The following is a 14,698-nucleotide window of genomic DNA, read 5'->3' as shown; positions in this document are numbered from 1 at the left end:
GTGAAATTACCATTCGTGAGGACCTTCTACAAAAGGTCCAGCATGACCCCTCATTGATGCTACTGAGGCATGTGCTAACTTTTTTTTTTAAAGATTTTATTTATTATTTATTTGACAGACAGAGATCACAAGTAGGCAGAGAAGCAGGCAGAGAGAGAGGAAGGAAAGCAGGCTCCCTGCTGAGCAGAGAACCCCATGTGGGGCTCGATCCCAGGACCTGGGGATCATGACCTGAGCCGAAGGCAGAGGCTTTAACTGAGCCACCCAGGTGCCCCTATGTGCTAACTTTCAAACTCAATATCCCTCCATAGGATACATTGTCCCAAAGTCCTAACCCACGCTAACACACCTTTCTAGATGATCTCTCCAGGAACCACAGCTCTCTGAATCCAGACACATTCAGAGCTGAAACTGGCTAAACAAAGTAACAATTCAACCACAGTTGCTCAACATAACGGGCATGATGACAGTTTCTGAGTGCCAGTTTCCCTATTTTGCAATGGGCAAATCTGCTCCAAGGAGAAAATGTTCCCAATGACCCTGTGGCCCAGAGGGCTTTCTTTAGAGATAGAAAACAGAAAATGAATTTGTTAGTTATTTCCTGCTGAGCACAAGGAAGGTGTTGTGGTTAGTTAGGATGATTTTGTTTCCTTATTTAATATACCATCACCAGAGCATGTTTTCCTTAACCCCATGGTAGAAAATAAGAAAAAGCAGTTTACGCTTCAGGATTAGCAACTGGCATATAATTCCCAGTTCCACAAATTTCCTCTCACAAATATGTTCTTTAATTTCGAATCCCCTTATATAAAGCTCCCCTCTCCACAAACTGATACCGACTTAGGTGCTATCGACTCAAAGCCAAATTGTTTGCATTCTGAAGTGTTTACTTCCATGCTTGTTCCTGTCTCTTGGCAATTTACAGCGTGGGATGGCCTTCTTCAGAAGGGATCTCTTTGGGCACTTTCTGAGAACTAGACCCACACATGCCACTTCCATCAAATGAGGTGATCATAACCTGAAAGTAGAAAATATCTCTGACCCTCACCCCACATCTCTCATGATCTCCACATTCAACTCTTCAACTCCTCAACTCTCACCAAGACAAACAAGGTATAATTGCAAAGGAGGGAAGGGTAAAGTAGGTGGAGGAAGACAGGGGATTATCTGACAAAGACCATCGGGTCTCAGTGGACCAGACCAGGGATTATGTGGTGATGTGCACTGTGCATACGCGGGAGCAACTCACCGAGAACCAAAACAGAAGCTGTCCTTGGACAAGGTTCAATAAATGTTTTTACTATCTATTTCCCGCTGCACAATACAGTTCCACAGCTCCCTATGGGATCTCACATAAAATACTTAACAGAATAAAAAAATCAGAAATTCTTAACTGCTCTCGACTTGTCATCATAAAACAGGGAAGAGCATAAAACCAACATGAAGGAGCAGTCGACAGTATTCCTCAGAACAATGTCAGAGAGAAATCACTCTTACCACCCAAGTTTCTCCCTCCTCATTAAGATACTTCAAGATTCTTCTTTTTTTTTTTTAAAGATTTTATTTATTTATTTCACAGAGAGAGATCACAAGTAGGCAGAGAGGCAAGCAGAGAGAGTGAGAGGGAAGCAGGCTCCCTGCCGAGCAGAGAGCCCGATGCGGGACTCGATCCCAGGACCCTGAGATCATGACCCGAGCCGAAGGCAGTGGCCTAAACCACTGAGCCACCCAGGCGCCCCACTTCAAGATTCTTCTGATTAAAGTGGCTACAGTTTAACATAATGCCTGGATACGCAACCACTACTGCTAAATTAAAATTTTGTCTCTTGAAGGACAGGGGTGGGGGAGGGGGAAAGAGGAGGAAGGCTTCCAAAACGCAAAAAGGCATTGATCTAAAAAGGTGAGGGCAGAAAAACATCCCATGAGCTGTTCCACAATCTTTGCTTCCCAAAGCCTGTCTAAAACCAATTGGTAACCTGGTAAACATGCCAACTTCGATGACCTCCGGGACATCTGTCATAATTCAGTGAGTACACAGCCCAGAGTCACACAGCAAGCACCCAATTTAGCCTGAGACCAGACAAAAGGAAGCCCCAACAGGAAGAAGCCCAAGACCAGCCAGCACCAAATACTCCAGTATGGGGGCGATTTGGTTTGAAATATCTCACTGAGAAGTAAGTGCATTCAGGGAAGAGAAACAAAAGCTCTTAAACAGATACTTCTTTGACTTTGGACATGGGAGACCTCCACTCTCGGCTTCAGAGATCTACACACTTCAGTGTTGTTTCTGAGCGCCTGCATTCCTGTGCAGCCCCAACATCATGAAGACGGCAGATGCAGTCCACACATGCTGCCAGTAAGATGTCAGAGCTTGAGCTTACGGCATTCAGCAGAAGTAAGTTACTCTATTTCATTGTCATCCCTACCAACAGACCTAGTCAAATCTCCCAGAAACGGCCAAAAGAGGTGTCCGCTCCCCCGGCCTGGAGGGTAAGAGAAGGCTGGGCTAACCGCTTAGCAAAGACAAGGCAATCACGAAGGAAAAAACACCCCGAGCCACATGGAGGACGGAAAACAGTAGCAGAAAAAGTCCAACTCTGCCTGCGCCAGCGGTGGGGATGAGCAGAACCGGAGCCCGGGAGAGGAAGGAGGGGGCGGGGGCCGTCATTCCCTAGGAGAACTTGTAAGCGGAGGCCTTCACGACCTGGGAGTCTGCCCAGCTGCTCCTGCAGACCCTGGCCAGTCGGAGCAAGGCAGGCCCATGGGAGCAGAAGGGGCAAGGCCTCCGAGGGTCACTCCTGACTCACCGAGCCTCGGGCCGGCACCACCGGGACTTCGCCGTTTTTCCTGCCGCTACTGGGCTATGATGGCAGCTTTCCAGCTCTACATGCCATACATCAGCCGCAGATCGCTGCTGGCACAGGCCAGCGCCTTCCCCCGCCCCCCGCCCCTGGCACACTTTGAGCCTGATCCTCCTTCTCCCCAGCCCCCACCCCCTCACCCATCCGCGCCAGGTGCCCTGCCCAGGGGCGGCCCCCACCCCCACCCCCAAGCAGCCGGGCGCTGCCAGGCCTGGGCACCTGCAGCACCTCCCCGCCCCACCCCCATTCTCCACCACCTCGCCCCTCCCCCCTTTCTCCAGCAGAGGGAGGGGGCGACTCACCGCAGTCAGTGCACAGGATCTTGCCCACCTCTTTCTTGAGGTTTTTGCCGTTGGTGTCGATAGGGGCAAAGGCCGTCTTAAAGACTAAGGGCTGCTCAGTGGGCTCCAGGAAAAAGATGTAGCGCTGGTTCCTTTCGAGCGGCGCACAGGAGCCCACGCTGATCACCTGCTCGCGCTGCAGACCCCCGCTCCGGAGCGGCCACTTGTCCAGCACCTTCACCAGCGCCACCCGATTCGAGCTGGGTGGCTCGCGGGTGCTGTTGGAGCTGGAGCCGCTGGCCGGGGCCAGCCCCTGTACCTTGCCCTCCACCACCACCGGTGCCTTGTACGCCTGGTCCTGCACCGACTTGAGGCTAGGCGAGTAGCAGGCGAGCGACACACCGAAGAGCAGCATGGAGAAGCCGGGGGCCGGGTCGCGCCTCATGCCGCCGGCGGCTGCGGCTCGAGAGCGGGCGGCGGCTCTCCGGGCTGCGGGGCTGCGGGGCTGCGGCTGTTGCGGCGGCCGCGGCTCTGGGGGCGCAGCGGGACGGGAGGAGATGCTGCTGCTGCTGCTCCTGCTGCTGCTCTCGCTGCTGCTGCTGCTGCTGCTGCTGCTGCTGCTGCTGCTGCTGCTGCTGCTGCTGCTGCTGCTGCTGCTGCTCCTCTCGCTGCTGCTGCTGCTGCTGCTGCCGCTGCTGCTGCTGCTGTCGCTGTAGCTGCTGCTGCTGCTGCTGCTGTCGCTGTAGCTGCTGCACCGAGCCTTCTCCAGTGGCGGCGGCGGCAGCGCTGAGCAGCAAACCTGCCGCATCTGGCCAGGCCATTTGGGGGGCTCCACCGCTCTGCCGCCGCCGCCTTGGGAGGGGAAACAGAGCCCACTAGAAAACCGGAAACAGCGTAACGTTAGCGCCTCGTAGCCCTCCACCGGCAGCCGGGGGAGGCGGCCCAGCTAGGGCAGGGGGCAGGCGGCGAGCCGGCCGCGATGCGCAGCACGGAGTGGCGCGGCGCTCCCACCCTGCGCGCCAGGACCTGGAGGAGGATGCGGAGAATAGGACGCCCGCCCACTTGCTCTCTCGCGCCCCCTCTACCCCCGGACGGAGTGAGGAGCGCGGCTTCTGCAGGGGAAGCTCGGGACTGCACTGCTTTAGCGCCCGGTGTCGCGGCCCGCAGGAATCGTGCTACCTTTGCTCTTGCGATTTATGGGCAGGACAGTGGGACAGTGCGGGAGGGGAGGGCGGAGTAGAGAAAAGGGATCCTGGCACCTTCCTATGAACGTGGGAGTGGGACACAGGGCGTGCCCCTGCCTTTGGCCAGGGGCTGGAGCAGCCGGGGATATTACCACGCTCCGTGTGGCGGGCCAGCCTTCCGCCTCCTAGGTTATCCCCTTCCCTGGGAGGACGGTAGAGGCCGGCCCCTAATGGGGCCCACGTGTTCGGCCCTGCCACAGTCTAGTGAGCTCTAGGGATCCGAGTTGAGGTGGAGAAGGGTTCCAGACGCGTCATTTTGGAAAGAGTTAGGGCTTCGTGAAGTCTTTTCTCGGCATTGAGGACGCCCGTTGAGGCTGGGCGAAGGTCCAGTGCCCAAGACTCTGGGCTTTCAGCAGCGGCCAGGCTGGACAGGCTACCCGCCGTACAACCTCACCTTCTTTAGAAAAGCTGTTCCCTAAAGCATGTGGGGGCTTCTTGGGAGCCAACTCGAGAGCCAGAGTCTGTCAGGGCCAGAGGCTGCTCCAGAAGAAATGGTTTCTTTTGTTTTAAAGTCTGGTCCTTGCAAGGGACAGGAGAGTTCCATCCACTGGAGCCAACGTTCAACTTTAAAAAAAAAGCAAAAAGCAAATCCACAATCTGTTCTCCTCCTATCAATAAGGATCTAGGGAGTTTTCAATTTCCAGCTTATATCCTTGAAGGATGTGGAGCTCAGGAATTCTACTCAGGTCTTGGAGAATTTTATCCCTGCCTGGGCCCAGCAGGAAATGGGCCCAGGGATGTCTGGCTCGGACTTGGACTGCTATTCTGTAAAGGAAGGACACAGCTATACCTTTCCTGCTGGCTGTCTAAGAGCCATCTCAAACTTAATATATCCAAAGCCAACAGCATTATTTCTCCCACACCACTCCAAATTCCCTGTAATTGTTCATGGCAGTGTTTTGTATTTGGCCACCTGATCCATTCCAATAAGTCCCTTAGTCTCCTCTTATTCTCCCTCATCCAATCAATCACCAGGTCCTTCTGTTCTACCTTTTAAAAAAAATCTCCGTGTATCTAGCTCCTCTCCCACCCTGCTGTGAATGCCTTAGGTTCCAGGTGCTCATCATCTCTCACCTGAACCACTGCAAAACCTCCTAACCAGTTTCCCCACTGTTGGCCTCATCAGCCTCCTCCTGTCCTACCACAGTCAGAGTCATCCTGCTAAAAATAAAATGTAAATATGAGTTGGCCATGCCTCTGCTCTCAGGAGTCAAGTCCAGGCTGAAGAGTCTGGGCTCCCTCTACCTAACCAGCTCTACACCGTGGGAGCCAACCCCCTACCCTAGGAATCCAGCACAATGTGCCTGTGTTTCTGCCTGTAATGTCTCCTGTGTCCAGAAGCCTCACCTTAGCCTTGTCCCAAGGCCCAGCTCAGCATTATACCTCGTCCCTCCCTCCCTTCTTTACATGCAGTTGCATTCCGAGCACTGTACATATGACATGATGGAATTAATCCCTTCCTCCTCCATGTAACCACGTGCCTCATACATGTTACTATTATGGCACTGACCTACACTAAAAGCAGCTGTTAGTGGGTCTGCATTAGACCCATCAGGCCAGGTGCCTTGATAGCAGGACCATGTCCTATTAGTCTTTGGAGCCCTATCCAAAGGGATGTCCGACACAGTGCCTGCCAGAGAATAAAGATCAGCAAATCTTCCGTGAGGAAAGGAGGGAAGGAAGAAAAGAATCAAAAGTCATCTATCTCTCTTACAGGCATCTGGCCAATCTTCTTGGTCCCTTCAATGTCCCCCTTTATGTTTTCATGGATCACAATCTCCTATATCACAGAACACCTCTGTGAGGAATATTGCTAATTCCATCCTCTCCTTTTCCAGTGGAGCAAGCAGTCCAAGGGAGGAAAAGTGACTTATTCAAGATCACACACAACCAGAACTGTACTCTGTCTTCCATTTCTGGCAGCAAAATGGTGGTAAAGAGCTTGGGCTCTGGGGTCAAGCAGAGCTGGGTTTCAAACCAATTTTGTCATTTACTAACTTTGGAATGAGCTTGTTTTTCTCTCTGGGCCTTGGTTTCCTCATTTGTATAACAGAAATAATAATAGGGTCTACTTCATCAAGTTGGTTTTTGCTCATGATGTATTTAATAAATATCCAATGAATGGCTCCTCTGAGACATGGTACTGACCACTGGATATAGTGCAAGGAGCCAAGCTGATTCTGTCCTTGCTTGTAAAACACGTACTGTTGGGAAGACAACAGTAAACAAGCAGATAGATAGGTAAGGAATTACATAGAGTGTTCATCTCCTGAAGGAAATAAACAGGATGAAATGATAGGGAATGATGGAAAGGGAAGAGGGAAGGTATCCTTGGATCATAGAAAGCTTCTCTAAGAAGATAACATTTAAGCTGAAAGAGAAGGATTTGAAGGATGTGGATTATGTGAGATAACAAGTATAAAATGCTGAGAACAATGCCTAATGCAAAGTAGGGGCCAAAATTAATGTTGGATATTATCGATAACTTTCTTATACTACTGGTTTCCAAACTTAGAGCTGAGAATCTCTAGGTGCTCTGTAATTGATGTACACTTGGACTTTCTGTATATTAATAAATGCAACCTAACTTTTCAATAGCAGTGATGAGTAAAAATAATAGTGATGAATAAAAATGCACATTCTTCTCTCTTTTTTTCACGTACCCTGTTTAAAGTATAAGAAGACATTGTTAAGTATGAAGAACAGTGGAAAGATCTATTATTTTTGTCTTTTTTTAAGTGATAAATATGTAAGTATTTGTAAAGCATAGATGACCTTTGAAAGGACACAGCAGAAATTGAAACAACACTTGGCTCTGGGAAGGACACTGAGTGACCAAGGGGTGGAGTACAAGGACTATTCCCTTTGGTACCTTGTGCATTTTCCATCAGGTTCGTATACTACAAAAAAAAAAAAAAATGTTTGGGAGGATCCTCTAACTTCTCACCATTGCTAAATTTTTATCATGTTCTCAATCAAAAGCTACTTAAAATAGAACTGTTACTTTTTGGGATTCCTTTAAATTATTTTTACCTTAAAATGAGATTCTCTGGGTGCCTGTGTGGCTCGGTCATTGAGCGTCTGCCTTCTGCTCAGGTCATGATCCTGGGGTCCTGGGATCGAGCCCCGCATAGGGCTCCCTGCTCAGCAGGAAGCCTGCTTCTCCTTCCCCCACTCTCCTGCTTGTGTTACCTCTCTCCGTCAAATAAATAAAATCTTCTTTTAAAAAATGAGATTCTCATGCTAAAAAGCATTGGGAATTAGTGCATAATAATTTTACCCTCTTTAGAACGGGTAAATTTTGAGATCCCAACAGACTACCAGAATTCTTGTGGTCACGGGAGTGGGGACTTAATGCAGAGGTTTCTGAGGGGAAGAGAAGTACCTGTCCAGGTATTCTCAAGGTGTGATGTGTATGAGGATAAGCTTCTGGAATTAGCCCCAAACATTCAGTATAGAGAAACATGGGATTTAATTTCCTAGCTGGATAATCCAATTCTGTATTGGCTCTTCCCTAGGGATCAAAGTGAATGAGTAGGCATGTTTTAGAAAATAAGCCTTCATATTCTGAACCTGATAACTATTCATCGTGATTCAGTAATTGATAATAAAAATAATGATAGCCACCATTATTAATGGCCTACTGTCTGTCAGGAGCTTATGTTTATATGTCTCTATCTCAACAACGTTGCATTTTACAAATTGGAGGGACTTCTGGAGATTTAATAACTCACCCAAATGACAGGCAGAGTTGGGATTGCCATGCAGACTTGTCCATAGCCAAACACCTGCTTTGTGTGCGCCACCACAGCAGCCCTCTGCCTCACCACGTGGTCACCTGAGGTGGCTCTAATTTCTCCCAACCACTTCCACCAGTGGCAGACTATTTGAAATTTATGCCACTGGAGACCAAGAGGTATAAGCATCACTTTACAAAAAGATGAGGAAAATTGAGACACTGAGAGAATTTAAGTGACTTTCCCAAGATCACAAAGCCAAGGGCTGGGGCAAGGTTTATCACAAACTCAAGCTCACACATTTGGAAGGGTTTTTTTTGGTTTGTTTGTTTGTTTTTTCTTTCTCTTTCATTTATCTTTATTTTCTCAGCTTTAGGGAGGTATAATTGACAGAACTGTAAGATATTTACTTATTTATTTATTTATAAACATATAATGTATTATTTGCTCCGGGGTACAGGTCTATGAGCCCAACCCCCAAGATTTCTGGTATAGACCCAAGAATGTGCATTTCTAATAAACTCCCAGGTCCAGGTGGGCTCTGAGAAGAGCTGCCCAAGATAATTTTTATGCCCATAATAGATATATTTTTTTAAAATTAATATATAATGTATTATTTGCCCCAGGGCTATAGCTCTGTGAGTCATCAAGCTTACACACTTCACAGCACTCCCCATAGCACATACCCTTCCCAATGTCCATAACCCAACCACCCTATCCCTCCCCGCCGCCACCACCCCAGAAACCCTCAGTTTGTTTTGTGAGATTAAGAGTTTTTTATGGTTTGTCTCCCTTCCAATCCCATCTTGTTTCATTTTTTCCTTCTCTACCCCCCCAAATGCCCCATGTTGCCTCTCAGCTTCCTCACACCAGGGAGATCATATGATAGTTGTCTTTCTCTGATTGACTTATTTCGCTCAGCATAATACTCTCTAGTTCCATCACATCGTCGTAAATGGCAAGATTTCATTTCTTTTTTGATGGTTGCATAGTATTCCGTTGTGTATATATACCACATCTTCTTTATCCATTCCTCTGTTGATGGATATCTAGGTTTTTTCCATAGTTTGGCTATTTGTGAACATTGCTGCTGTAAACATTTGGGTTACTACATTTGTATCTTTAGGGTAAATACCCAGTAGTGCGATTGCTGGGTCATAGGGTAGCTTTATTTTCAATTTTTTGAGGAACCTCCATGCTGTTTTCCAAAGTGGCTGCACTAGACTGCATTTCCACCAACAGAGCAGGAGGGTTCCCCTTTCTCCACATCCTCGCCAACACCTGTCATTTCCTGACTTGTTAATTTTAGTCATTTGACTGGTGTGAGGTGGTATCTCACTGGTGTGAGGTGGTATCTCACTGGAGCGATGGTATCTCACTGTGGTTTTGATTTGTATTTCCCTGATGCCAAGTGATGTGGAGCACTTTTTATGTGTCTATTGGCCTTTTGTATGTTTTCTTTGCAGAAATGTCTGTTCATGTCTTCTGCCCATTTCTTGGTTGGATTTTTGTTCTTTGGGTGTTGAGATTATAAGTTGTTTATAAATTTTGGATAATAGCCCTTTATCTGATATGTTATTTGTGAATATCTTCTCCCATTCTGTCAGTTGTCTTTTGGTTTTGTTGACAGTTTCCTTTGCTGTGCAGAAGTTTTGATCTTGATGAATTCACAACAGTTCATTTTTGCCCTTGCTTCCCTTGCTTTTGGCGATATTTCTAGGAAGAATTTGCTGCAGCTGAGGTCAAAGAGGTTGCTGCCTACATTCTCAAGGATTTTGATGGATTCCTGTCTCACATTGAGATCTTTCTTCCATTTTGGGTCTATTTTTGTGTGTGGTGTAAGGAAATGGTCCAGTTTCATTCTTCTGCATGTGACTGTCCAATTTTCCCAACATCATTTGTTGAAGAGGCTGTCTTTTTTCCATTGGACATTCTTTTCTGCTTTGTTGAAGATGAGTTGACCATAGAGTTGAGGGTCCATTTCTGGTTTCTCTATTATGTTCCATTGATCTATGTGTCTGTTTTTGTGCCAGTACCATGCTGTCTTGACAATTACAGCTTTGTAATAGAGCTTGAAGTCTGGAATTGTGATGCTGCTGACTTTGGTTTTCTTTTTCAACATTCTTCTGGCTATTCATGTAAACACACTGAAGGGATGGAATATGACTGTAAAGTTGAAAATTTTAAAAGATTCTAAAAAAGGAATTGATAAGATAAGGAGTTGGTTGAAAAAGGAAAAGGAAAAAAGGAAAGACTGTGATCAGGCTGGAAATGAGAACAAAGCCATGTGCTAGATTTAGGGTATATTTTGATCTATTAGAAGAAATTGTATCCCAAAAATTTTTAAAAAGATTTTATTTATTTGTTTGACAGACAGATATCACAAGTAGGCAGAGAAGAAGGCAGAGAGAGAGGAAGGGAAGCAGGCTCCCCGCTGAGCAGAGACACCCCCCACCCCGCCCAATGCAGGTCTCGATCCCAGGACCCTGAGATCATGACCTGAGCTGAAGGCAGAGGCTTTAACCCACTGAGCCAGCCAGGTGCCCCTGTGTGCCAAAATTTTAAAGAAAAAAAAACTATATGTATATAGAAAATAAGGTTAAATACAACAAAGGGGTAGAATATGACTATAACAATGAAAATTTTAAAAGATTCTTAAAAGGTATTGATAAGATAAAATAGTTTTAAAAATGTTAAAATAGGAAAGAGGAAAAATTTTTTTAAATAGAATAAGAAAAAAATAAAATTAAAAAAATTTAACTTTGAAAGACTAAAGGATCATGGGGGAAAAGTCATGAATTCTATGTGTTGCTTTCCCCTTGCTCTGAAGTTCCTCAGTTCTCATTGATCAGTGAACTTGATCTTGGCTGGATGTTCTTCCTGATCTTCCGTGGGAGGGGCCTGTTGCAGTGATTCTCAAATGTCTTTGCCTGAGGTGGAATTGCACCACCTTTGCCAGGGGCTGGGCTAAGTAGTCTGCTTGGGTTCGCTCTTGGGAGATTTTGTTCTCTGAAAGCTTTCCATAGAGCTCTGGAGGACGGGAATGAAGATGGCGGCCTCCCAATCTCTGGCCCGGAGGAGCCGAGAGCTCAGGGCCCCACCGCTCAGTGCACCCATGGAGAAAAGCGCTCAATCACTCCTGTCTCCCTGGTCTCCGGCCGTGCTCCGAGCTCACCCGGCCTGTGACGGAGCGTTTCTGTCTCTGGCACATAGTCCCTTTTGGAGTCTCCAAACCCAGAAGATTGCTACAGCACTGTCCCGTGCCACTCCTCCCGGAGGAGGAAAGTGAGTCTCCCAGGATTTGCTGCTAGTGGGGTCCCCTTTTGAAGAGCATTGGCCCGACTGTTCCCCAGATCATGGTTTAAGGTAACCCTGAGCTGAAAGTCCACTTCTCAGCTCCATCTCTACAGCTGGCTTCACCGCTCTGATACCTGGGAGCTCTGTCACACCTAGGCACCCCCAGTTTTTTTGTGACCCTTCGGGTCCTGAGACCACACTGTTCCCGCGAGGGCTCCACCTCCTCTCCCTCTTAGCCTCTGGAGCCACACTCCTCAGTGGAGCCAACTTCTAAAATTTCCTGTGGGGCTCAGCTGCCCCACCACTTGTTGGGAGCCGCCCCCTGCCCCCCATAGTCTATCTTCCAATCGTCTCTGCTTCACTTCTCCGCATGTCCTAGCTTCTGGAAAGTGGTCGATTTTCTGTTCCTAGAATTGCTGCTTTTCTTCTCTTCTTTCTCCTGTTGCGTTTGTAGGTGTTCAGAACGGTTTGATAACTATCTAGCTGAATTCCTGGGACCTGATGATATTTAGGTCTCCTCCTCCTCCACCATCTTGCTCTTCCCCAAAAGTGTAAGATATTTAAGTGTACAAGGCAATAGTTTGGTACGCGTATACATTATAAAAGGATACCTATAATCAATCAAGTTAACTGACACATCCACCACCTCATATATTTCCTTTTTGGGGGGGGTAAGAATATTGAACTTTCATTCTATTAACACATTGTAATTATACAATACAGTGTAATCAACTATAGTTGCCATGTATACATTAGATCCTAAGAGTTTATTCATTTTTATAACTGAAAGTTTATACCCATTTACCAATCTCTCCCCCTCTTCCCCCACTTCCCAGCTCCGGGCAACCACCATTCTATTCTGTTTCCATGAGTCTGACTTGAATTTCATTTTATTTCATTGTTTTATTTTGACTTGGTTTGTTTTGTTTTAAGATTCCACACATAAAGGACACCACGCAGTTTTTGTCTTTGGCTCGTTTCACCTAGCGTAATGCCCTCCAGGTTCACCCATGGTGTTGCAAATGGCAGCATCTTCTTCTTTTTAAAGGCTGAATAAAAATAATTTTGTGGGGTGATATATAGCCCATCTTTATCCATTTTTTCACTGATGGACACTTGGGCTATTGTGAACAACACTGCAATGAACATGGGAGTATAGATATGTCTTTAAGATAATAAATATGTTTCCTTTGGGTCAAACTCACACTTTTGAGCAGAATAACATGGAGAAACAGAAAGCCAGACCTGTTGACTACAGCATGGCTCCCCACCAGATTGTGAAAAAACTGGTTCATGGTAGCAGTAGGCTGTGTCACTATATAATAATCACTGAGAATAAAAACAGAAGTAGACAGAATGGTATAGACATTCTGAATTCAAGATAGAACACCCACATGAAAAGCTTGGCTTCTTCTTCCAGATCCCGCCTACACAAGATGGGCTCCTTCCAACTTCAGTCAATTCAGTGGCCAGAAATGGCCAATGGACCAGGTCACATGAGTCACTATGACCAGGAGAACTGGCTCATCAAGGAGACATGTACAGCCTTGATGTAGTCACCAAGTCTCACCAGTCAAGCTCAACATGACAGGACAGTCTCATTTTCTCAATACATTTCTGTAAACTTTTTTTCTCTTTTTGAGATCTGTTTTCTAAATTTGGCTCCCAGAGTCACTCCCAGGTTCTGTGTGGTTAATTTCTTTTCCTCTAAGGATTTTTAAATAAGGGACTAAATAGAAAACAGATATTGAGAATCTGAGAGTATTAGCACTGGAAAGGACTTTGGCGTCAATGTGGTCTGACGTCCTCCTTTCACAGAGTAGACAGAGGCCATAGAGATGATTTGATTTGCTCAAAGTCACACAGCCTAGTTAGTGACAGAAACAGAAAGAATAGCCCAACTCCTTGCCTGGTGCTGCTCCAACCATGGTTCAAAATCCTGGCTCTGCTCCTTCTAAAACGTGAGCTTGAGCAGGTCGCTTCACCTTTTACAGCCTTGGTTTCATTCCCCCAGTGATACTGGGGCAATGGTGTGTCTATCTTTTAGGGGTCTGCTGAGGATTCAGTGAGACAATTCATGCAACATGCTTTACAGTACCCAGCATAGAGTTCCCGGCCAAGCACGTGGGCAATGGGCTCAGGTCAGAATTCCAGCTCTGCCACTTGCTAAACTGACATTTTGGCCAAGTTGCTTCACTTCTCTGTGTCTCAATTGCCTCAACTGTAAAATGAAATAGGTAGAGTGATAATAGGTTCTACCTCATTACAACTGTTTGGTCTTAAATATAATAATATGTGTAGCCTACTTAAAATAATGCATGGCTCATGTTAGCTATTATTAGTCCACCTAGACTGACCACTTTTCTTATTTTAAGTAGGTAGACTTTACCCCCGACTCAGCAGTTTTAAAACTACTTCAGATGTTTCGAACATATGCTAAAATTCTTAAGAGTAGAGCCTGATGTTCTACTTTATATATGTATGTATATATCTATGTATTTATGCATGTATGAATTTATAGGAAGTCACATCATGGATAGGCTCAGTTCCCAATGAAGAGAGGGCATGATTCAATCATTTCTAGCTGGGGGCTATATCAGGAGTCCAAGGGTTTCCACTGTCCAGTTTGATGAAAAGGGCAGCAACCCCTCTGTCTGAGTTCTTCCATCTGGGATAATAATACTTATTTCTTTGTAAAGTGCTTGGAGACCTTTATATGAAAAGTGCTATGTGAGTCCAAATTATTATCTCTTTTCCAGAGATCACTTTTAGATTCAAATCCAGAAGCTCCCTAAAATAGATCACAGCAGAGGTATCATCTGGACACAGACTATCAGGTTTATATCATGACAATCAAATAATATGTTCACATTTCACACCATCAGTGGTTTTCTTTCATATGTCCGAGTATAGCTAATTGATATTGGAGGGAAAATGAGATGTCTTCCAGCTGCACGTTCTTACTGTTAATGTTCAAAAATTTGCCTCCCTCTGTTTTCCTGATTTGTGTATTTGGAATCCTCTCCTGAGGTCAACAGGAACTCTGAGGTTGATTCGACTCTGGGGGAGTGAAGTAGGATGAGGAGAAGAAAGTGTTCTCTTATTCCTAAATCCTCAGGCTAGTGTGCCTTAGAGTGTCCAAAGCAACCTTGTCTCTGTCTCATAATTTCTAGGTCAGAAATGTTAAGACTTTACCTTTCCTGAGTCTTCTTTCCAATTCATAAGCTCATTTATTCATTCTCCCAGAAAGCATTTATTGAAAACCTACTATCCATACT

At 46.1% G+C, this 14,698-nt stretch overlaps 1 protein-coding gene across 3 annotated transcripts in view; it reads right to left on the bottom strand.

The window, feature by feature from the left end:
- NRG2 (neuregulin 2) overlaps positions 1 to 4,167 on the bottom strand; it is a 177,348-nt gene extending 173,181 nt beyond the window's left edge. For all 3 annotated transcript variants that reach the window (XM_046000151.1, XM_046000150.1, XM_046000152.1), the window contains exon 1: positions 3,164 to 4,167. In XM_046000151.1, coding sequence (XP_045856107.1) covers positions 3,164 to 3,950 — 787 coding nt within the window. In that variant the 5' untranslated portion in view covers positions 3,951 to 4,167. The remainder of the gene's footprint in view (positions 1 to 3,163) is intronic.
- Positions 4,168 to 14,698: the final 10,531 nt, after the last annotated feature.

This window comes from Meles meles, chromosome 3, assembly GCF_922984935.1.
Source record: "Meles meles chromosome 3, mMelMel3.1 paternal haplotype, whole genome shotgun sequence".
NCBI classification, from domain to species: domain Eukaryota; kingdom Metazoa; phylum Chordata; class Mammalia; order Carnivora; family Mustelidae; genus Meles; species Meles meles.
The sequence above is the reverse complement of the archived record's forward strand: the minus strand, read 5'-3'. Positions and strand labels throughout refer to the sequence as shown.